This window comes from Tarenaya hassleriana, unplaced genomic scaffold, assembly GCF_000463585.1.
Source record: "Tarenaya hassleriana unplaced genomic scaffold, ASM46358v1 Cleome17, whole genome shotgun sequence".
Classification (NCBI taxonomy): Eukaryota; Viridiplantae; Streptophyta; class Magnoliopsida; order Brassicales; family Cleomaceae; genus Tarenaya; species Tarenaya hassleriana.
Genome location: NW_010965122.1, coordinates 2,905,054 through 2,929,021, shown reverse-complemented (window position 1 = coordinate 2,929,021; position 23,968 = coordinate 2,905,054). Strand labels below are relative to the sequence as shown.

Sequence of the window (23,968 nt, the reverse complement as noted above, 5' to 3'; positions counted from 1 at the left end):
ATTCAATCTAAAAATTAATTAATATTTTTAATTAACTTGGATAAATTTAAATTAAATACGATAATGGTGAAACAAATTCTAACAACGTATTTTTTTAATAAAAGTTGAAAATTTTAAAATTAATAAAATTTAAATGCATATAATAATTTCAGAATAAAATACTGGAATTCTAGAAAAACCAAAAACCGGTCGAATGGCAAATACGGACTCCAACTTATGCTGACGTCAGACAAGAGGTTTGATGTGATGTGTCGGAATCTGAATGGATCAACGTGGTTCACATGCAAGCATATCGAACTTATGTTTCCTGTTTATAAAATAAAAAAATAATATGCTTGTGTTTCTTCTTGTCATGTATTAGAATTTAATTTTATGTTTATAAATAGAAATCAAATCATAAATCCAAGTTAAAATTTCGGTTTCATTAAAGTCTAAGCACCTCTTTGATAATTTTAAAAAATTTCCTGAAGCGTGAAAATTTGTGGGCTGTGATTCTGGATTCCTGTGGACTGCCCACTTGCATGCCCGCACACAGTTCATCCCATCATCATCATCATCATCATCATCATCACATCATCATATTAATCTTCTAGAAGTCATGGGCATATTCTCGTACACATATAGGATAATCGTTTTCCAAGTCCAAAAATAAAAATGGTCCTTATCCACTCAGTGGTGGTCCAACGGAAATTAAGTAGAATACTAGGGGGTAATAGTATCAAAAGGAAGTAGCTTAGGCCCAAAGCAAAAAAGAAGGGCTGGATACCGGGGGGATCCAGTGACACGTCATCATAAAATATCTGAAATAACGCCACATACGGAAAGTGATATAAATACCCTACGCGTATCGCTCCTGTTTGGCTCGAGCACGCGCATTTCCTAGCTTTTGAATCTTCGTTTGTTCTTCTTGTCGTTGAAGATTTTCCACGGGTTTAATCGCGAGGTGAAGTTTGAAGATTTTGATTTCTCTGAAAGTGGTGGTCTCTTGATTTCTTGTATGCCGTCTGAGAGTGGTGACAGGTTTGTTGAAGATTTCGATTTCAATGCTCTTTTTTTTTTCTTTTGGTATTTTTCTTCTGCTTTGTTGCATGTTCTTCGCGGATGAATTTGTTCTGGTTCGGTTGATGGGGTTTTAGGGTTATGATTTTGAGGGGACTGTGATTGATTTCTGGTGTGTCCGTGAGTATTTCTTTTTACTGGTTGCGTGGTATTGAGGAATTCTCATTTAGGGTTTCTGGTTTTCTAAGCGGAGAAAAATTTGGGGACGGATAAAATCGCTTAGAGAGTCAGTACCTCTCTGCTCTGATTTCTGGTGCGACTTCTTGTTTCGTCCGTGTTTCTTGCAGGAACCTGTCGAATGATTCGAGCTTGTTCTATGTCTATGTATTAAACTTGTTCCATGTCATGCTGCAGATTGTGAAAGTCTCCTGTTAGCTACTTCGCTCTGATTATACGTACAGGAGGTTGTATTGTTACTTGGAAGGTGCTTTGCTTCAAAGTATAGTTCACTGTATACTGTTTGTAAATCCCTATAGAAAGAAAAACCAAAAGAAAATACAAAGGGAAAAGGAAAATGGCTGTTCTTGATCAGGTTGCTAACCTTGCCGTTTCGATTCTTCCAGGAAAAGGAAGTCAGGGGGCAGACGGAATGGTGCCATTGTAGCTGAGATTCTCAATAAGTGGAAAGAGTACAATGAGCGAGTGGCGACATGTAGCAGTGATGGAGGTAAGAAGCCGGGCCAGAGGGCTCATGCCAAGGGTTCGAAGAAGGGTTGCATGACAGGAAAAGGTGGACCTGAAAATTTCGATTGCGATTACAGAGGAGTTAGGCAGAGGACATGGGGGAAGTGGGTTGCTGAGATCCGAGAGCCGAATAAGGGTACTAGGCTTTGGCTTGGTACCTTCCCTAACGCATACGAAGCTGCATTGGCGTATGATAATGCTGCGAGGGCTATGTACGGGCAGTCTGCCCGCCTTAATCTTCCCCACATCACAAAGAGTTCATCTTCAGCAGCGGCTATGACTACGATTACCGACTCTACAACGTTGACAGGAGAATCAGAAGTATGTGCAGTCGAGGACACCAATGTGATTCCAAGTAGTATTCAGGTGAAACTAGAGCATTGTAATGGTGAAGCTATACCTTGTGAAGTACCCTTAGACACGGATATGGTGGAGGCGAGAGAGGGGAGAAATGCCCGAGAACTGGGTTCAACTGATGATTGTGGCATTAGACCTGTCCTGAAGGAGGAACCACATGGACAGATGGGTTCGAATGATGTGATGGAGGAGGCTATGAATGGTGGACATGAGGAATGGACTATTGGGCATCATAGGCAAGAACCGGAAGATTCTTGGGAGACGTTTGATGTAGAGGAGTTGTTGAATCTATTAGACGAAAAGCATATCCTCCCTGAGGAAGAAGAGGCAAAACAAGGTGGTTTGGAAGCGGAAAGACCATCAGACTTTACCTACCAGATGCAGTACCCAGATGCTAAGTTGCTCGGTAGCCTCAACCACATGGTGAACGCCGACTCTGGCATGGATTACGGGTTTCCTCTCGTCCGGCCAAATCAACCAGAGAATGAAAATATCGACGGTGGCCAGTTCCTCGGACTGGATTTAACACGCTTGGATTTCAGGGCAACCCATCTTTCCGGCATAGAAGACGATACTCACAACACTGATCAGGATCTCGAATTTTGCCCTTCCTTACCAAAGGTGGCGACTTGCGATTGCGGCAGCTATTGCAATCGCGATTGCGATTACGGCAGCAGATGTGGAGGAGAGCTATCTTGTCGGAAGATGATGAAAAAGCTCGGAGCTCCTCCCCAAGTGAGTGGTTCACCATAGTCATCACTGTCTAACCCTCAGAAGCTGACTTGTTTCTCTGTGAATTAGTAGCACCATCAAAACTTTGAATATGATGATGATTCTTTCCTTGTTTTTGTTGTGAGTACACATAATGTTTGAAATTTTGGATAGTTAGGTGTTGTGAATGAAAGAAATTACTTCTGCATGTCGGATTTCTTACAGTGACCCATCTTTAGAATGTTCTGTCTTTTTTTTTTAATTAATCTGATAATAAATCACATTTCCTCATTCTTTGAGTGTAATATTCGTCTGATTGGATTTATTTTAAAATTAAAATCAAAGGAGAAAGCATTGCAAAGGACTTTTTGAAGATGAGCTCAGCCATGGATGGCATGACAATTTCAATATCTGAAAAAACTTGTTCTGCAAAAATAAAAATTTGAATATTTCAAAAAGTGCATATATGGGGACATGCTGATCTCTCTACTCTTTATTTATACGATCGTGTATCCCTTTTTTTTGGATAGAGGGGAAAAAAAAAAAAGTTGGCAATCTGTTTTTATTTTTTTTTTTCTTAGTTGGCAACATGATATTTAATTATTCTCACAATTGGATGCCATGGCCCATGGGCCATGACTATCTGTATACCTTTAGAATTTTCCTTTGACCATGTGCCCTTTTTTTCTTTTTGCATTTTTTACACCTTCCTCTTGGAATATATTGTTGTACTGTTTTATATATTTATCTATATATATTTTTTTAAAATAAGATTATGTTTTTATAGAATCTACTCGATTTTTTTGTTCCAAATTCGTTTGAGAATTTGTGCGTTATTGGACTAGTTTTCACAAGGATCAGATCAAGGCCCACATAATTATATTTAAATCAAAGTTGCAAATATCGAATAGAAAATAGTCAAAATACAAATGAAAAAGAAAGACAAAAGCAATTGCATGTCAAAACTCTGGCAACCGATCCAGTTGCAAAAATGACATAAAGAAATACAAAGAAATTTGAAAACTAATATATATTCTTAACATGTTAATGTAGAATTATTTTGATTTTAAATTTTGTATGTAGTTATATAAATATTAATTGGAAGTAAAAATTAATTCTTTATGTTATAAATCCACCCATGTCAGGCGTATCTGTATCATTTAATGCAAATAGAAATACATTCTCATTTCTCATTTAGGAAAAAAAATTATCTAAATTTTGAAGGAAATGATAAAAGGAAAATTAGTATTTTTGTAAAAGAAAGAAAATTAGTTGGCAAAAGAGTTCAAAATTTTCGAAATGATCTGCTTTAATGAGTTAAAAACTTAATCTCGATTTTCCAAAAATTCACCTTTATGAGGGTTGGATTCTTATTTGATATATATATATATATATATATATATATATCCATTTAAAGCCTTTCAATGAAATAAAACAAAATAGATTTGTGGTACCTAAACCGACAATATAGCAAAAGTACCTTTATTTTGCTACAAAGACTTCACGGTATACCTTTTAAAACCTTAGAGTTTTGAAAAAAAGGAACAAAAGACATAATTAACCCTCTCAGAAAAGTAACGTGACACCCCCTCTTCCCACTTACTTAGTCATTTTGAATTTATCTCTCTCGTTCTCATACTTTGGTAACTCTCCATTTATTTCTTAACTTTCTCTCTCCACTCTTATCTTTCTCTCAACTCTTCTATTTTTCCATTCTCATTTCATTTTTACGCATAGAAAAACAAACGAAAAATGATTATTTCGTTGAACATATCTTCACCCCGACGACCTCATATCTTCTTCTTGAGTAGGCCTAAGACAGAACAAATGACAAGAACTAAAGGTAAGTTCATTAATACAAGAGATTGGTTCGATGCATAAACTTTGTGTTTTGGGTTTGAGTTTTATGATTTTTAAAGTGAATCGTGTGGTTTTTTATGAAAATGAGACAGATGCATAGCAAATCTGTCCAAGAATATGGAAGAGGCGCATATTTAATTTCAAATAAATGTTCGGAGCGATAATGGAACAGATTGAAAACGAAAACAAAGGTACGTCACATTGGTTACACTGTTTAAAATTTAATTTTAGTCACACTGGTCACACTGGTCATACAGGTCACATTGATCACACTAGTCACATTGGTCACACTGGTCACTCTGGTCACACCGTTCAAAATTTAGTTTTGGTCACACCAGCCATATTGGTCACACTGGTCACCCTAGTCAAACTGGTAACACTAGTCACATTGATCACACCATTCAATATTTAAAACTCTAATCATATTGATCACACTGGTCACATGAGTCATATTGATCGCGTAGGTCGTACAACTTAATATTAAACTTTGTTCACTTGGTCACACTGGTCACAACGAAAATTTTTAAAATTCACGCGAAAAAATTTATTTTTTTGTGATGGATGGAGTTTTAAAAATTTTAAAATATCTAAATTTTTTTCTAGGAAACCAAAAACTGTTTTTCTCTCTTTTCTCATTAATGTTTCTGTTATTGGAACCAACGTCAATGAGTATTATGGGAATAACATAATTATAAAGGTATATATGTTTTGAAGTAGTTTTTATTTTTATTTTTGCAAGGATATATTGTGAAGTCTTTGTAGCATAATAGGAGTATTTTTTTATAAAAGCCCACCTAAACCCAATGATTGTACGATCAACAACTGTTTGTGTTGTTCAAGTTTAGAGATAAATACAAAATATATAAATTTTGTATTTTTTTATTAAAATTTCACTTTTGTAATCTCTGAATATATATATATAGATAGAATTAAAACTATAAGTTAATTGAATTAAATTTATCGGTTTATAATTTAAATTAAACATAATTTAAAAGAAAATTACCAGTAGTAAGAGATACCATGTCTATACCCATAAAATACAATAGCGGATTTGAATAGTCAGAAGACTGTAATTTTATAGCCAATAAGACTCGAATATTAAAACACTATTCTGAAGAATTCGACATTTATAACACAAATTTTATTATATATATATATATATATATCTCAAATTTTAAGATCAAATTATATATTTATTTATTTATTTATTGAGAGGTATATCATAATTTACTGTTATGTGTTAATGAATTTTATGGATAATTTTCCTACTTTGCAACTTTTACATTTGTGATAGTCACTTGTATTTCTTTACCTATAATTGTTTTAAAAATTTGTTGGATATTTTCCGTCAACATTTTTGTTATTTATTTATTTATTTAATTAGAGTTAATAGCCGGTGCAACACATGCATGTTGGCATCGATTGTATGATCATATTAAATTAAATTAAGAACAAATCATAATAAAAAACATTAGCAATAGGATGTTCTTTTCCTTTGATACATACAACTTACAAGTGTATTTACTTGTGTATTTTACTAAGGCATATTTACCAAGTGGTACAAAAAACAAACTTATTTACCGGATTTCATCATAAATATTCAGAGAATATTAACAATTAAAGTGTTTGATTTGTCTTATATTTCTACTTGACACATTGATTATAAAATCATAGATATTTAATGGTTTTAAAATTTGTTTGGTGATTATTTATGTTTAATAATTAGCACATTTGGATATTTTTAATTACTAGTGTTGTATTATGCAATTAAATTTGGATATTGCTAGTTTTTTTATTTAACCTGAACAACAGCCCTTAAAATATTAATTTTATTTGAGGTTAACTCTAACCAATTGGCTAGAGAATACAAAGATATAAAAATCGATTCAAATTTGAATTCAATCGCTTGAGCTCGGTCGTATATGTACCATTTGAATATTATTATCTAATATTTATTTTATATATAAAAAAAAGATGTAATAGTAAAACTGTAAACATCATTTTTTTTCCATCAAAGAAATAAGAAAATCCCTTGAAATCCCAAGTGTTAATGGCTTTACGAGTTTATATTTAAATGAATTAATATATCAATTTCAAATTAAAGAAGACAATTTGAATCCCAACCAATTGAAACCTGCACCGAAAATACCTAAAATTTTGGGTTTGCGTACGCATATATATCATAAGATACGAACAAATATATGTTACATACGTATTTATAGCAACAGCAAAAGACATAACCTGTTTTTCTATCAATAAAATTTATTTTCATTTTTCCAAATTTAAAACCTTCGCCGGTTGTTGAAACTGTACCCCAAAAAAAATCCCAAGTGGACAACCAACGAAACCCCGAAACTACTTTCTCTCTCTTAATTAATCCATTGTCTGTGTGTGTATATATATATACACGCATACACGTTTTGCATATATGCATCTCATTACAACTTCCAAATCCTTCACGACCTTAGAGAAAGAAAACCCATTAATTCATTAGAGACGGAGAGAAAAAAAAAACGCAAAAATAATGCCTTCTTCGCTGCAGTTCCAGCGATCCGCCGATGTGGCAAACGCCGTCGTGAGCTCCGGTCACGGTCACAGTTATAAGCTGCTCGTCACACCGTTAACGAGAGTGTGCCTCACGCGCGGCATGACGGACGTCCCGGAACACGTGGCGCTCCGGCACACGCGCGCTGTGGGTCCGACGCAGTGCTGCTCCGCGGTGGCGACTGAGATCCACGCGCCTCCGTCGGCCGTGTGGGCCATCCTCCGCCGGTTCGACAGCCCTCAGTCGTACAAGCACTTCGTACGGAGCTGCGACGTGGTGCACGGCGACGGAGTCCACGTAGGGTCGGTTCGGGAGGTCCGGGTCGTGTCGGGACTCCCCGCGGGGTTCAGCGTCGAGAGGCTCGAGGTCATGGACGAGGAGCGCCGCGTCATCAGCTTCAGCGTCGTGGGTGGGGACCACAGGCTCAAGAACTACAGGTCGGTGACGACGGTGCACGAGTCACCGGACGGGAAGGGGACACACGTCGTCGAGTCATACGTCGTTGACGTTCCCGTCGATAACACCAAGGATGAGACCTGCAGCTTCGTCGACACCATCGTACGGTGCAACTTGCAGTCTTTGGCCCAGCTGGCGGAGAACTCGACCAAGACTCCGTAAAAGATCTCGTAATTATAAAACCCATCCTTTCTTTGATTTTTTTTTCAAATAATTCCATATTTTAATAACTTTTATATATATTTTTTTGGATTCTCGATATGGGTTTTGATCAAGGAATCAAAATCCTTCGAGGGTTTTTCGTAAAATTAAGAGGAAAATATAAAAGACTGTGATGTGAGTTTGTTTGTTGTTTTTTCGAAGTTGGGATTTGGGGGATTTGTCTTACATAGTACATACGTATGTTTGCCCCCTCTCCCTTCCTCTTGACCCCTTTGTACGTATAGCTCTTGAAACTTTATAACAAACATCTTTATTTAGGGTTTTTAATATTATTTCCCCTCATTTTATATGTATACTGATTTCCCATGAACCGTTGATATTGAAGTACCGAATCTTATTTCGATATTTTGGCGCAAATCATCGTCAAAATTTGCAATTTGAAAGAAAGTCCAAAATGTCTTCCAATTGGTTTACCTGCTTGAATTAGTGATTAGTGATTAATCCGATAATTAAGGATAGTTATCACTAATCAGTGCTAATTGTGACTAGGGGAGATTTACTACGAGCTCTTGAGGAATCAAAATTATGCTAGTACGGATAAAAACTTTGGGAGGTTCATCTGCAGACATTATCATATACATTTTTTAATTCGATAATGTGTTAAAATATATAATCATTGACGCAGTTGGTAGATAATAAAAAAAACACACCCATGTGTTTATGCATATTATCTATTAAATTTTCCATCTCTTAAAAATTACCATTAATATGAGTTTTAATTCGCAAGGAAATTGTGTTTAAAAGGATAATGGATATATATATACGGGTTGAAACTCGACCATGCATATTGTATAAGATTTGCAAGTTTTTGTTTTTGATGAATTTATTGCTGGTCGAGAGATTTGTTGCTGAACTCCGTATGTTTATTTAGAATATAATTTTGAGATTATGAAAATTTAATTTTATTATAACTTGCCACTAATTAACAGTGAAAGCCAGTTCATCGGTTGCACAAAAATCAAAGAATATAAATAGTTTACATAATATTAGAATTTGTATATTATTATACTTTCTATTCGGTTGGAATTTATATACTAGTAAGATAATAACATCACCTTATATTTTGACCATTAACAACATCACAACTTGTAACAATTTTGATTTAAAGCCAAAATTTAGGGTATATGCAAGGAATTAAAGTAAAGGGTAAGGTGGGAAGGATTGAGTGCAAACCTTATTTATTTTGAAAATGAAAAAGGCACACACACATATATATATATATATATGTGTGTGTGTGTGTATGTATAGTTGAAATTATCATTTACCAACTATACATAAAGAATCTTGATTTTTTTCTGTGTGCGTGAGAGAGAGAGAGAGTACTTCAAAGTTCTAATTTGTAAGCAATTGGACAAAATTTATAACTTTGTTTCCTTGGAATAACTGCTACACAGGAGCCCACTTGTCCGAGATTTTGTGTGGATATACGTAAAATGTTTTTGTATATTTTATAAGCAAATATACCACTTAATCAAAATTTCACAATCTTTTTATTATATATTTGAGTGGATGTCTAGATTTTTTTAATCAATATATATACATATATATATATAAAATGAGTTCGGGTTTCCAATATCCTCATATTGTATATTATAAAGATTTGAAAGTTGTATTAAAATCTTTATGTACTCAAAAGAATCAACATATGAAAAATGCAAGTTGGGTGTAATGAAATTCAACTTGGTTTAGAAAAAAAAAACAAGGCAAGTTGCAAAAAAGCCGCTACTGTTCTTTTGCCAACTTTAGAAAAATTATATTCCATAGAAATATAGGATGAAAAATATGATTGTTGTATATATAATAATTATGTAAATATTTGTTGTGGAAGGGAGGAAATGCATGCAAGTTGATAGGCAAGTTGGCAAGGAGGCTATTAATGTGTTTTCCCTCTTTTGGTCGCACGTAAAAAATGACATTAAAAACCCACCTACCCTCCCTCATCATATATTTTGTAATTTAACTTATTAATGTTTATTTTTTTTTTCAGATGGGTTTATTTTAATTAATCTTTTTTTTCCCAATGAAATGGAAATGAAATTCTGACTTCTAGATCGAACTGATAACTTATATATACACTGTTTTCATTTTCTGATGATAGTATATGTTAATATTAAAAGAGAAGAAAAACAACTACTCATAAATAAACCAACTTAGAGTGGTCCAGTGGTCGATCTGATGGTACAAAGTATCTAAAGATCAGATATTCGACTCCATTTGAAGGAGAAAGATGTAATTTTTGGACCAAAATATCTACATATAAAGACTGGTTCCAGACTTAGAGTGAATATAATCAGGACAAAAGTCTGGAAAACCATCATAGTTATAAAAAAAACTATATATCAATATATTAGAATTCTTTATTTAGATTACAAAACTTCATGAAATATTTTTAGTATATACATTTTCTGTTTGTATATATTTTCCATTTTTTTTCCACTCATATTGTGATGAAATCATGCATTTCAATTTCACATCTCAATAAAAAAAGTTTTTGAATACTATCGGATGACATTTCGAATATAATTTCCGGGTTAAACTCGGAATACAAAAACGGTCCGGGCTTATATATGTCAAATTGGATATAATTTACTTTATGAGAGGAGAGAGTGTACATATATTTTTATTTAATCTAATTTAAATAATTGATCAAATATTTTTATTTTTATTTTGCTGTAATTAGAATTTACGTGTGAACTTGTTGAAATTCACGTGAAAATTGAATTATGAATTGAAAGATTTTGTAATGTCTAATCTAGGGCTATATACTTGGCAGTGACAATGGCTCCAGAGACCTCCTCAGCAAGCAGAAGTATTTTAGGGTTTCCAAAGTATAATACTATACATATATATATATATATATATATATATATATATATATGTGTGTGTGTGTGTGTGTTTATTATTGCATTTAGTTTTAAGATAATGATTTAGAAATGTCATCAAGCAAAGGAATGACTCATCCAAGAGACAAGTGACAGGCTACCTTCATGATTAAAATGGCAGGAGCTGTAATTAGAATTTACGTGTGAACTTGTTGAAATTCACGTGAAAATTGAATTATGAATTGAAAGATTTTGTAATGTCTAATCTAGGGCTATATACTTGGCAGTGACAATGGCTCCAGAGACCTCCTCAGCAAGCAGAAGTATTTTAGGGTTTCCAAAGTATAATACTATACATATATATATATATATATATATATATATATATGTGTGTGTGTATGTGTGTTAATTATTGCATTTAGTTTTAAGATAATGATTTAGAAATGTCATCAAGCAAAGGAATGACTCATCCAAGAGACAAGTGACAGGCTACCTTCATGATTAAAATGGCAGGATGGACCGCACCCAAACTATGTTTCCAAATATGTGTGTGTATATCATATGGATCTAACATACAAAATCTCTTAGAATTTGATAAAATATACTAACAAATGAAAATGGGATAATATTGTGTCTATCATATGTGATTTTAGTTCACTTGCTTGCCTAAAATTCTCCAATAGATTTAAAAATATAACGAAAAAGAATACTCGTTTTACCATTACAACACAAATTTAATCTAAAATTCCGGTCTTAAATAACAGTCAAATCCAAAAAATTTCGAACACAATAGCTATAAAAAAAAATCCCCAAAATTTTTTTTGTACTCTTTCCAAATCGATGAAAAAATTATTTACTTTTTTCGTTAAATTAAACCCTATACTTTGTGTGATTAACCAATAAAACTCTAAACTTTTTAAAAATTTACCGAAAATCCTCTGCATTTGCCAATTCAAACAAAAATAATGATGCGACAATAACATTGTTTTCAAATCATGCACACATTATTATAATTATGTCATATCATCATTTCAAACAAAATTTAAATTGAAATAATTTATTTAAATTAATATATACATATCACACATATATACATATCTATAACATATGTATATTATAAATTATATTATAAATAATATATGCATATACATATTGTTTTTAATATATATAGGATATATATATATATATATATATTAGTTATAATAACTTTTATTTAATATGTATATTAGTTATATATGTATATGTTGCATGTATAACTAATATATATACATATACATATTATTTTTAATAGATATATTATATGTATATGTGTTAGTTATATTTACTTTTACTTTAATATGCATATTAGTTGTATATGTATATGTTGTATGTATAATTAAGATATATACATATACATATCATTTTTAATAGATATATTATATATATATATATATATATGTTAGTTATAATTACTTTTATTTTAATATGCATATTAGTTGTATATGTATATGTTGTATATATAACTAATATATATACATATATATGTTACTTTTAATAGATATATTATATGTATATATTAGTAGATCGGAAGGTTTCACAACCAAAGAATGTCAAGATTCAAGAAGAAAGTTTTTTTTTTCCTCCTACTAATTTACTGGCGTTTATTGAAAACGAAAACGTTGTATGTATAACTTTTATTTATATACATATCCATATTATTTTAATATATATATATATATATATATATTATATGTATATATGTTAGTTATAATTACTTATATATATATATGTGTGAATTTGTATGCATATATATTAATTTAAATAAATTATTCAATCTAAATTTTGTTTGAAATGATAATGCGACTATGATTATGTGTGCATGATTTGGAAGCCATATCATTGACACATCATCATTTTTATTTGAGTTGTCTCAGAGTTTTCATATTTTTTTTAAAAAATTTAGAGTTTTATTGGTTAATCACACCAAACATAAGGTTTAATTAGTAACAAAAAAAGTACATATTTTTTTCTGTAGGAAGAATACAAGGGTTTTTTTTCTTCTTCTTGATTTCCCCTCAAAAAATATCTACTTGCTCATGCGAATCTTGTAAGACAATTGAATTTAATGATAATAATATTAAAGTACAAAGGTTTTAAATTTGAACTGCCAAAATATAAATTTGGATTATACGGAAAGATCATGACGAATATCCCCATCCTTGGCATAATAATTTACTTAAATGAGTAGCTTCCCCGAATAACAATAATAATATGGCCCCTCCACAAATTTTGTATATATATTTGTTCCGATCCCCAATAGTATGGATCTTCTTCTGTGAGCGTTGTCTCCTTGCAGCAGTTCTTGCCCGGAAAATACGAAACCGTATATGCTCCTGCAGGGAAATACGAAACCGTATGTCGAAAATGGGACAAGACTGTATTAGACCCTTTTTTTTTGCGGGAGAGTGGTCAAAGTTCCTTCGAAGTTACGAATCAGAATCAGATCATCAATCTCTAGAAGGAAAACATAATGCAGAAGTGCAGTGAATGATTCTGTTTCTTGGGTCCCAAGTAACGAGTGTTATCTTTCTTTTCATGGATATACAAAGTGTGTATATATATTTTTTCCGTTTATGGAATTTGTTTCATTTTTTACACTTTTATAATCTTTTTTTTTATAACAATTTTCGAATTCAATATCACAAATACACGAAAATTTTATTGTTTGAAGTATGAATACGAGTATAAGAATCTTGATTTTTTTTGGATATTTTATCCGCACTCATCCCTATTAAGATAATGTAATGGTGCATGTATATGTGTAAAATTGATCAATAGCAATAATATTCAAGTACGCTATGAAAGCCATATGGATAAACACAGAGTGGCATCAGTTAAATAAACTGGTACAAGAATGTCTGAGAGGGCAGAGTGAGTGAAAACAGTAAAAAAAAAAAAAGGTAAATCCTTTCATCACTGCGGCAGAAGAACAAGAAGGAAAGGCACCTTTCTAACAGGCAGTCATGTCGGCCAAAAGGGTGCGCACATAGACGGCAATAATCTCGTAGATCGATCGGGTCAGGGCCAGGGGTCAGGTGCCTTGGTGACCATATCATGAATCAGAGATGAACAGAACAATGGCCGCCTCAGAAGTTGACGGGAGAATACGAGCTTCGGTGCCCGTAACTAGGCCCTCTTATTCTCTGAACCACTGAAGCAAAAAGGCTCTGCGAAAATGAAGGGAATGAACAAAAACACAGAGCCTGAAGTCATTAGGGTCTAGGACAATGCTTTTAATAAATATGCATCAACAAGTTTTTGGACTCGTTATGACGTTTTCTGTATAAATCCATCCCCAAAACTGTGTTTACCGACAGATAGCAATCCTAACTAATCATTAGGAATCCCGGGATTTATGTTTTAGGAGACGAGTTCATGAGTACGCCAAGGCAACGAACTCGAATAACAGGACTAGTAGTATCTCCTTGAATTCTTGCTTCCGAAGTAAAATTTTCCCGCAAGCAAGATGATCAAATCCACAAAAAGATGAGAAATAAACAGAGAAGAGTACCTGTATTCCGCGAGGAACAGTCGTCCAGAAATCCAAATTTGGAATTACCTAAAGAAGAGTGCATGTTTTACGTAAGAATAGCACATATCAGCCGAAAAGCTAAACTAGCCATAATAATTCTTTCTTGCTTATGAGCGCCGACTAAGACCAGATAAAGGCAAGACAATACGATACGGCATTAACTATGATGTGCCTGAAAAAAACATAGTTTACAACGAATTCAGAAGGAAAAATGACAAAGCGAACGTACATCTATGCCACGAACTCCAAGGGCAGAGTACCGGTAAACTGCACCGGCAAGAAAATAAGCTCCAAATAGGCACAAGATACTGAAAAGTAATGAATTTGCAGTGTTAGTTCAAAATGTTTCAACTCAGAACCCGGCTTTTACCCTAATTGCAATATACCAGCCAGCCTCTAAAAGAATGAAGCACTGACATGATCAGTAAGGTACCAAACCAGCCCCATCCACCACCATGGCCCGATACAGCTGAAGCACATCCAGAAGGATGCCGCAACTCAGTAGCCTGGGAATTAAACAAAGATCATGAACGCTGAGTGTAAACTTGAAAAGAAGACAATGCCCTAGGTTTCACAACCAAAGAATGTCAAGATTCAAGAAGAAAGTTTTTTTTTTCCTCCTACTAATTTACTGGCGTTTATTGAAAACGAAAACCCATAAACGACAATTACAAGTAATCCCAGTGTCTCATACGGGAATCCACGAGATTAGACATGATGCACAGATATATTCGGAACCTGGAAAGATATAACAGCAGTGAAAAGATTTCCTAAATAGACTGTTTAAGAAAGACCGCCACTCGTTTCAAAAGATGAGTAGCTAGAAACTCACATAATGACATGCGCCTGATTTCTCCAGTTTGATTGGCCCCTGATACAAAACCAGTACATGAGGTAGTAGGTCATAGAAAGTGCTAATCAACTCCAAAATTTCCAACTTATTAGATGTAGTAAAATGCCCGGGAAACAATTACTTACATCAACTTTGTTCGTCTGGCAGATAACAGAAACCGAGACTGAACAATTTTTCTCCCCGCTGCCACTGGACATCTTGACAATGATGCCTTTACCAGGATTCTCTTTATCTACCATATTCAAAATAACATCCCTCAGACACCACCATCATCAACACAGAAACCTTAGGAAAAAGGTCATGTAAGAAGTTCAGTTTCATCATTAGTTCGCAAAGCTAGGGCAACGGGTTAATACCACATCATGAGGTGTCATGATTTACCATGACAACCAAGTATCTCTCCTTTTTCACACGGAAAACAGTATCTCAAGAAAGCAAAAATTCTCATGTTCTTACCAATAACATCAACTCTTGTCTTTGAAACATGCCCTATGGCATTACATACATCATACCCTGCAAATGGCATGGAGATTTCTTCAGACCCAACCCAAAGATGTTGTCCCTAGCTCAAAGCACTGGATAGAGAGTTGCTAGAAGGAAATAACAAAATGGCTATATTTTGAATAAATTAAAGATAATCAAGAAACCATTGCACAGATTTTCCTGGGTGAAGTTTCATTCAGCCTCGTAGAATGCATTAACGTAACACGCTACCATGACTGAAATCTTGTACCTCTTACATGTTCCGAGACAAGTGCGCTACATGCTGTTCCACAGTGTGATGGACCTCCACAATCCTATGTCGCCAAAACGAAAGTCACAAAGAGAGAGTAAGATTTCTAAATTGAAAGCAAAAGACATTGCTTTCGGGTGAGGAATATAACAACAATGGTTATGTAAGTAACTGAAGATCTCACCGCACAACCAACACATCGTGGGGGGTCATGATTGAAAATCAATGCATCGCAAAGCTGCTCCAAAAGAAGGTTTACAGAGAACACAACAATGAATCACCATGGTGTACTGGAATAAAGTAAAAAGCTAAAGGGCAGTGTACGAATATCAGGAAATCGCAGAACTTGAAAGTAAAACCACCCTTTTCTTCAGAAGCATCCTAAACCAAATCTGTTAAAGATTCAGCTTAAGTTATTCTTTTCTAGTTCTCCAACATATAACTATTTCGCATGACCGGTTAGAGGTGAAAAGTAATAGGACATGTAACCATTTCACTGAAAACAGATGCAATAGGACATATCACGACGGATCGACAATGAGTAATATAACTGTTAAAAACGAAGAAACAAAATGTAACCTGATATAGAGGACAACCTGAAACCAGAGCACTGTGCCATTTGCCTCTACTCTATAAAACCTGCCCATTGAACAAGCGCCTTTAGTGTATCGATAATTCCCTAAATACAATTGAAGTTCACACAAAGGTTCTAACTTTAAACCCTCAATTAGCTCGGTTCTTAAAGTGAAAACTCGACAAGAGAAACTTCAATCAAGAAACTTAGTCAAACATCATTACATCAAAAAAAAAAAAAAACTTAGCCAAACATCGAGTACAAAACAGAATTCCCAAAGAGATCTTCCTACTAATCCTACAGTAAAATTTGCAAAGAAGCATACTACAAGTATGCACTTTTAATTACCAAAACAGTAGTTTGCACCCAGAGACCGGAAAGCGCGAAATTCAAGCTTAAGAAGAGTAACCCATACAACCAATTTCGAGGAAAAGGGAATCTGAGACAGAGCGAGAAGAAAAAAAAGGTACCCATCTTCACTGAGGGCACCATGAGGGTAGTTCGGCAATGGAGACACCAGGTTGAAATCGAAAACCTTGTTGCGCCGAGTGAAACTGAGTTCGCATAGCGAGTCAACTCGCTGGAGAATCACGACGAGAGCCGTGAGCATTGAGATCAGGATCAAACAGCTCCCAGACATTTTTCACTTCTTCGCTCCTCGATTTCTGCAGGCGGGAATTTCCAGATTTTCCCCCTATCCCTACGATCTCATCACGATGTCTGGGATCTCGACGAAAATGACGACAGAGAGGGCAACGTGAAATGCTCGGGAACGAATTAACTCAAAAGACAGCTTCGGTTCGCAGTGACAAAATGATTGTTGGTCCAACCAAAGTTTTCTCTGGCGCCTCTAAACTTATCCCGGTTTATCAAATCAACCCCAAACTATTTTAAGGTAATGTTTAGTCCCCAGATTATTATGGTAATGTGAAGCCCGAAATTTTCAAAATAGATTATTTCCAGCTGCTAAGACGGAAGCCATATATGTGTAAATAAAAATAATCTTAGATCTGGTTTTTGTTATATATTTGAACACAACAATAGCCTTAACTCTCCTATTAATGGACCACTCCATTCTTCGAAATTTTGAGGAATATTAATTAGTTTGGGTCGGTCCAATCATACTTATATATTCTCCTAATGGTCTGAACTCTGATAACCGGCCGACACGTGGCGCTATATGATAGGTTTGTTTTCAGTGCCTCTCGCCACGACTACGCGGTTGGGAGCACTCAATTTCCGTAGACCGCGGAGCACCAGATCACTCACGTTTCTTCTTGCTTGCAGAGGTGAACATAACAAAATCATCGCATTCAAAACTGGAGAACGAGCCAGAGAAAGGGGAGACAGAGAGAGAGGAGGCATGAAGATTGTTTGGATTTTGTTGTTGTCAATGTTAGTGGCTTCAAACGCGGATCAAGGTTTCGATGTTCGTCAACACCTATCCACCGTTACCAGGTCCTCTCTCTTTCTCTGGATCTCAACATGTTTTCTGTTTTTGTTTGGTAGCCGAGAAATCTTAAATTAGGAACAGAACTAAGCTTTCGTTTCGATTGTTGTCTGAGCTAAATTAGTGCCTCTGGATTTTTGTCACAAAATCAGTACAGAATGCGAGAATTTTGTGTAGTTTTAGTTAGAGATTTTACATCTACTCTCGTGGGAAATGAATTGGTTTTTGCAGATACGATGCTGTGAAAGATGTTGCTCAAAATCTGTTTGAGCCTTCAGAAGTTCCCCGTGACTGCACACCTATCCATCTTAACCTTGTGGTGAGCTTAATTTTATTTTCTTGGAGAGTGGGATAAACGAATCAAGTGAGCAAATGTGAAGATTGTGATGTTGTTTTGTTGTGTGGTAGGCTAGGCATGGAACTCGGTCTCCGACCAAGAAACGGTTGCGAGAATTAGAGAATTTGGCTGTTCGGTTTAAGGAACTTGTAAAAGATGCAGAAGGTAGGAATTCGCCGTTGCACAAGATTCCTGGCTGGTTAAGGGAGTGGGAATCTCCTTGGAAAGGAAAAGTGAAGGGTGGGGAACTGATAAGTCTAGGAGAAGAGGAATTGTATCGGCTGGGAATTCAGGTCAGAGAGAGATTTCCCAACCTGTTTGAGGATGATTACCACCCGGATGTCTACATGATAAGGGCTACACAGGTTGCTCCCTGTTCAAGTTTGTTATTCTGATCTGTTTAAGCTGATATGATTATGTTGGTAGTGAAGCTTAGTCTAAAAGGTTGTGATCGACGGTATTTTCTGATTGTTTCTCTGTTATTTGTTATACAATAGATTCCTCGAGCATCTGCAAGTGCTGTGGCGTTTGGCATGGGGCTGTTTAGTGGGAGAGGAAAGCTGGGACCTGGCCAGAATAGAGCATTCGCTGTCACCAGTGAAAACCGTGCAAGTGATACAAAGTTGAGATTTTTCGAGTGTTGTCAAAACTATAAGGTATGGTTCTTCTGGTTGATTCAAAGTAAGGTATTATTGTTGATTTAATGGACCGTCATTACTATATTATTCCCATCATTTATTTGCTAAGCTTATGATTTTCGCATGGTCTGTGGAGGCAGTCCTACAGAAAATCCAAGGAACCTGCTGTTGATAAACTCAAGGAACCTGTTCTGTACGAGATTACTGCAGCTGTAGCGAAGAGATATGATATAAATTTCACAAAACAGGATATTTCTTCACTCTGGTTTCTGTGCAAGCAGGTGCTCACCTCTTCCAGCTTGAATAAACACAACAAAAGTTTCTTCATTTGAATTGGACCTATTTACTACTCAATCATGAATTATTTGATAAGTCATACTAATCGCCGTTCTAAAATTTATCAGGAAGCATCACTGCTAAATGTAACTGATCAAGCTTGTGCCCTTTTTACCCCATCTGAGGTATAAATTGCCAAAGCTTTTTGTCTGTGTTCTGACTTTCGTAATCTGTGCTGCTTAGACAACTTTAGCTTTTAATGCTAATTACATGTGGCATATGCATTTTGCAGGTTGCTTTGCTTGAGTGGACGGATGATCTAGAGGTGTTCATCCTCAAAGGTTATGGCAATTCCTTGAACTATCGAATGGGAGCTCCTTTGCTACAGGATGTTTTACATTCAATGGAAGAAGCTGTCAAGGCCCGAAAAGGTAAAGACCACATAAAAGCAGAACACAAACAGGTTATTCTCATAAATGGATTCTAGTATTTTGACTTTCTTAATTACAGAGAAGCTGCCTTCTGGAAGTTATGAGAAGGCAAGGCTTAGGTTTGCACATGCTGAAACTGTGGTTCCCTTTTCTTGTCTCCTTGGGCTTTTCCTCGATGGATCTGGTTTGTCTTATATGCTTTTGACTGCTGAGATTCCCATATATGCATATTTCTTAATGCTTGTTTCTTATTGAGGATGCCTAATGTTTCAGACTTCGAGAAAATTAAAAAGGAGCAACCTTTGGAACTCCCTACGAAGCCACCCAAGAGCAGAAACTTCAGAGGCCGTACAATGGCTCCTTTTGGTGGGAACAACATGCTCGTCCTCTATAGCTGTCCTGCAGACTCCTCCTCAGCCAATTACTTTGTGCAAGTTCTGCATAATGAGCAACCCATTCCACTTCCAGTAAGTTTCATCGATCTGATGTACAAACTCACCTTTGGCTTCTACGATAATCGGCAGCGAAATAGCAAGACCCAACTCTTCGTAATTCTTGAGAAGTGAATTGATGACTGATTTTGCCATCTTTCTCTTGTTCTCAAATTTGTAACTTATTCATTTCCATATGAATTGATCGTTTTCCCGCCAACAGGGTTGCGATGGGAAGGACTTCTGCCCTCTTGAAGTTTTCAAGGTACGACCTCTTTCCCGGGGCAGAGTTATTAAATTTGTCCTTCTAAGAACTTCATGCTCTGTTATGGCTTGTTTGCAGGAGAGAATAGTGGAGCCTCATCTCAAGCATGACTTTGACATTCTCTGCAATGCTAAGCCGGATGGGCAGCCAGCATCCAGTACGTTGTCTTTGCTGTACGGTTGGCTGTTTGGATCGAGAAATGGAGATACCGAGCTCTAGTTTTTCCATAACAAAAGAAAGAAAGGTCACACACTAATTTTTACAACGTAGTTCTTTAGCTGAAAAAGGCGTGCGAGGCCAATTTCGATTTCGATGGTTTGTTTCCCGTAGAATCGTTGTTCATTCTGAATGTTCATGTAAACGCCCTACAAACATGTTGAAATGGAAAACTCCATTCCTGGCCAGTGGCTTTGAAACCATTTTTTAGAATGGGTCTTAGTGTTCCGACTAGTGCGAATAGGACTTCTGCTTCCTCCATTGGATGTGCTGAAACATATATATATATATATACACAACCAAAGCTTTAGTCCGGTGTGGATTTTTGTTAAGAGGAGGAATGAGGCGAGAAGATTGAAATGATATACAGCTGGTGAGAATTATGGCCCCTTTGTTCGTTGCCAGTTTCACCACATCCCATAAGCTTTTCCTCGAGGCCCGATCAAGTCCATCGCTGGGTTCCATCTCCCGAATGCACTTCCGGAATGCGACCCCCTTTTGCCGTTGAAGCGAATATGAGAATGCAATTCTTCAATAATCATTTTGGATAGTTCAAGAGTTGAAATATGAATACAAAACATTTATCCCATTTATTCCGTTTCTGAATGAGTCTCAAATTAGAGGGAAAAGTATAATTTCAATCACACTGCTTGTTTTCGAAGTGTTTTCGAAGTGTGATTAATTTGGATTTCGATTCAAGATATCCAATTATCCAAAAAAATTTTTTTTTCAATATATTTTGACGAAAATATATAAATTATTATCAAAAGATTAGATAGCTCAACGATTAAAGAAATGAAAAAAAAAACAAATTTGCAATCCAGATTCTAAGCTCAAAGACATTTACATAGGTTTTTTTATATTTTAGGTGATATAGTTAGGTGGAAAGTATAATGAGGTTACGGATTTAAAAAAATTATGTAGACAGCAATTTGATTCCAAACGACGTCGTTTCATAAGTCAGCCGAAAGCAGCAGCCAATTTCGCCTCTCGGTGCTTAAAAGTTAAAAACCCTAGCTCCTCTCTAAACCACATCTCCCTCGAACGACCTTCCCCAAGAAACAAACGCAGAAACGTTCGGGAAAATCAACTTGATCATGGCGAGTCATACACCGAATCTGGAGTGCCGGATGTACGAGGCAAAGTACCCGGAGGTTGACATGGCGGTGATGATCCAGGTCAAGAACATCGCCGATATGGGAGCCTATGTGTATCTGCTCGAGTACAACAACATCGAAGGTATGATCCTATTCTCCGAGCTCTCTCGCCGTCGGATCCGTAGTGTGAGCAGTCTCATCAAGGTTGGAAGAATCGAGCCTGTCATGGTGCTGCGTGTCGACAAAGAGAAGGGTTACATTGACCTGAGCAAGCGTAGGGTTAGTGAGGAGGATATTCAGGCATGTGAGGAGAGGTACAACAAAAGCAAACTCGTTCATTCTATCATGCGTCATGTTGCCGAGACTCTGGGAATAGATTTGGAGGTAACTCACCTAATTGCTTCTTGTTCTAGATGGAATAGATGTGGAATTTGTGATTCTCGCACGGAAATGTTTCCTGGATTTTGCTGTTTGGAGGCAATTCCTTGGAGATACACATTTGCTTTCAAATAATGGTGTAGGAAGCTTTGCATTTGTATCTCTTTTCCACTGGGTGTGATAATTTTGTAGGTTTTACACTGTTTTATGGGTTTCAACCGATGCTGTATTGTTAATTGAAATCTTGAATATATTGCAAATCCGGTATCTATAGGCAGGGATTCAGGGAGTGATGAGGTGAAATTTTGGACTCACTAAAGGGTCGTGTTTGTAAGATTGCATGTGAAAGGGAACCAAGTTCTTTCTTCGTGTTAGGCTATTAGTTTGGCATTGGTTATGACTCATTGTGGCACTGTGTAGTTAAATTGTCAGACTTTCATACTGGATTTTTATGGCTTGTTGGTCTTATCTCTGCTTTGTTGTTAATTGTAGTTTCATATTGCAGGAGTTGTATATAAATATTGGCTGGCCTTTGTACCGGAAATATGGTCATGCTTTTGAGGTAAGAATTTGTGAATCAACATCTATTAGATCCCTCGATGTGGCAGAATTACTTTTATCTCAAACCAGCCTTATTTACTCAGGCATTCAAGATCATCGTGACGGATCCTGATTCCGTGTTGAATTCCCTCACCCGTGAGATTAAAGAAGTTGGGCCTGATGGGCAGGAGGTACGTTTTTTTTTAATCCTATGAGTTCGCTTTAAATTCTTTCTTCTGGTTGTTCATTTCACTGGCTTTGTCTTCTGCAGGTGACTAAAGTTGTACCTGCTGTGACGGAGGAGGTGAAGGACGCTCTTGTGAAGAATATCAGGAGGAGAATGACACCACAGCCTATGAAGATCCGAGCTGATATCGAATTGAAGTGTTTTCAGTTTGATGGAGTTCTTCACATTAAGGTCGTATTTGTTGTTGAAAAACTACCCATTACAGCCAAAAAAAAATGGCAACATCAATTGATTGGTTACATGTATGTCTGAATTTTGCAGGAGGCAATGCGGAAGGCTGAAGCTGCTGGAACTGATGACTGTCCTGTAAGGATTAAGTTGGTTGCTCCTCCTCTATACGTCCTTACTACTCAGACACTTGACAAGGTGATGGAGTCTTCTATCTTGTTTTCTGGTTTACACGGTAATAGGATAGAAGTTCATGTTGATAGCAAGAAAGCAAACTCGTCGATAGTTGAAGTTAATTTTTCGTCGGTAACTGTTCACCGGGAAAAAGACTAAAATTTACAGACAACTCATTGAGCTGTGATGTTCCGTCTTCAAACGGGTGATCGAATGTGCTACTTTGCATCATTGTAAAACTGCTAAACCCTTCCATCTTCAAGCCCTTTTAATTCTTTTAAACTTGTGTGTGACAGGAGCAAGGAATTGCAACTCTGAGCAAAGCCATTACAGCTTGCACTGAAACAATTGAGCTACACAAGGGCAAACTCTCCGTAAAGGAGGCACCAAGAGCCGTGAGTCCATGATTTCTGTTCCATTTTCATGCCCATTACGGTTTCAAATCCTTAGTCTCGAGATCATACGATATGTAATGGATCGAATTGTGGTTTTAATACATGCAGGTGAGTGAACGGGACGATAAGCTGCTGGCTGAACACATGGCCAAGCTCGGACTCGAGAATGAAGAAGTTAGTGGCGACGAAGACAGTGAAGAGGACGAGGAAGAAGACACGGGAATGGGTGATGTTGACGTTGATGCTGTCACTGGTATCACTGAGTGAGATTCTCTTGATTTCACCCTTTGGGAAACTTGAATCTCTCCAAATTTTTCACCTTCACATACCCATCTCTCCAGAATTAAGAGTTTTTTTTTTTTTGAAAAAAAGGCAAACGTACTTATATGCTTTGTATCCTGTTCTAAGATTTTTTATGAAATTCTTCCCATAATCCTCTCCTTTGTGTGCTTGTTCATGCGAAATCTTGATGAATTGG

At 35.9% G+C, this 23,968-nt stretch overlaps 5 protein-coding genes across 9 annotated transcripts; 4 read left to right on the top strand and 1 right to left on the bottom strand.

Moving 5' to 3' along the window:
• Window positions 1-848: 848 nt before the first annotated feature.
• Window positions 849-3,102, top strand: LOC104810124 (dehydration-responsive element-binding protein 2C). 5 transcript variants are annotated; one of them, XM_010536324.2, is made up of 3 exons: window positions 849-1,020; window positions 1,414-1,463; window positions 1,623-3,102. In XM_010536324.2, the coding sequence occupies exon 3, from the start codon at window positions 1,777-1,779 to the stop codon at window positions 2,851-2,853; it is 1,077 nt and encodes a 358-aa protein (XP_010534626.1). In that variant the 5' UTR covers window positions 849-1,020; window positions 1,414-1,463; window positions 1,623-1,776; the 3' UTR covers window positions 2,854-3,102. The 5 variants fall into 5 exon arrangements, with proteins under 5 accessions (XP_010534626.1, XP_010534622.1, XP_010534623.1 ...); XM_010536320.2 differs by having other exon boundaries at window positions 1,414-1,483; XM_010536321.2 differs by having other exon boundaries at window positions 1,414-1,498.
• A 4,054-nt stretch (window positions 3,103-7,156) lies between these two features.
• LOC104810123 (abscisic acid receptor PYL6-like) lies at window positions 7,157-8,158 on the top strand. The gene has a single exon (XM_010536318.2). It carries the CDS (start codon window positions 7,196-7,198, stop codon window positions 7,832-7,834), a length of 639 nt encoding a protein of 212 aa, XP_010534620.1. The 5' UTR covers window positions 7,157-7,195; the 3' UTR covers window positions 7,835-8,158.
• A 5,355-nt stretch (window positions 8,159-13,513) lies between these two features.
• On the bottom strand, window positions 13,514-17,253 carry LOC104810122. Its single transcript, XM_010536317.2, has 11 exons — window positions 16,918-17,253; window positions 16,470-16,512; window positions 16,058-16,111; window positions 15,874-15,937; window positions 15,597-15,653; window positions 15,266-15,372; window positions 15,120-15,158; window positions 14,705-14,793; window positions 14,517-14,595; window positions 14,267-14,314; window positions 13,514-13,922 (listed from the first exon to the last, which is right to left on the bottom strand). Exons 1-11 carry the CDS (start codon window positions 17,085-17,087, stop codon window positions 13,842-13,844), a joined length of 831 nt encoding a protein of 276 aa, XP_010534619.1. The 5' UTR covers window positions 17,088-17,253; the 3' UTR covers window positions 13,514-13,841.
• A 482-nt stretch (window positions 17,254-17,735) lies between these two features.
• LOC104810121 (multiple inositol polyphosphate phosphatase 1-like) lies at window positions 17,736-20,701 on the top strand. The gene is made up of 11 exons (XM_010536316.2): window positions 17,736-17,905; window positions 18,129-18,216; window positions 18,306-18,599; window positions 18,732-18,890; window positions 19,013-19,153; window positions 19,277-19,333; window positions 19,441-19,579; window positions 19,659-19,763; window positions 19,853-20,046; window positions 20,234-20,275; window positions 20,354-20,701. Exons 1-11 carry the CDS (start codon window positions 17,811-17,813, stop codon window positions 20,492-20,494), a joined length of 1,455 nt encoding a protein of 484 aa, XP_010534618.1. The 5' UTR covers window positions 17,736-17,810; the 3' UTR covers window positions 20,495-20,701.
• A 796-nt stretch (window positions 20,702-21,497) lies between these two features.
• On the top strand, window positions 21,498-23,945 carry LOC104810120 (eukaryotic translation initiation factor 2 subunit alpha homolog). Its single transcript, XM_010536315.2, has 7 exons — window positions 21,498-21,972; window positions 22,472-22,528; window positions 22,611-22,697; window positions 22,778-22,924; window positions 23,015-23,119; window positions 23,392-23,490; window positions 23,599-23,945. Exons 1-7 carry the CDS (start codon window positions 21,589-21,591, stop codon window positions 23,755-23,757), a joined length of 1,038 nt encoding a protein of 345 aa, XP_010534617.1. The 5' UTR covers window positions 21,498-21,588; the 3' UTR covers window positions 23,758-23,945.
• The last annotated feature ends 23 nt before the right edge of the window (window positions 23,946-23,968 follow it).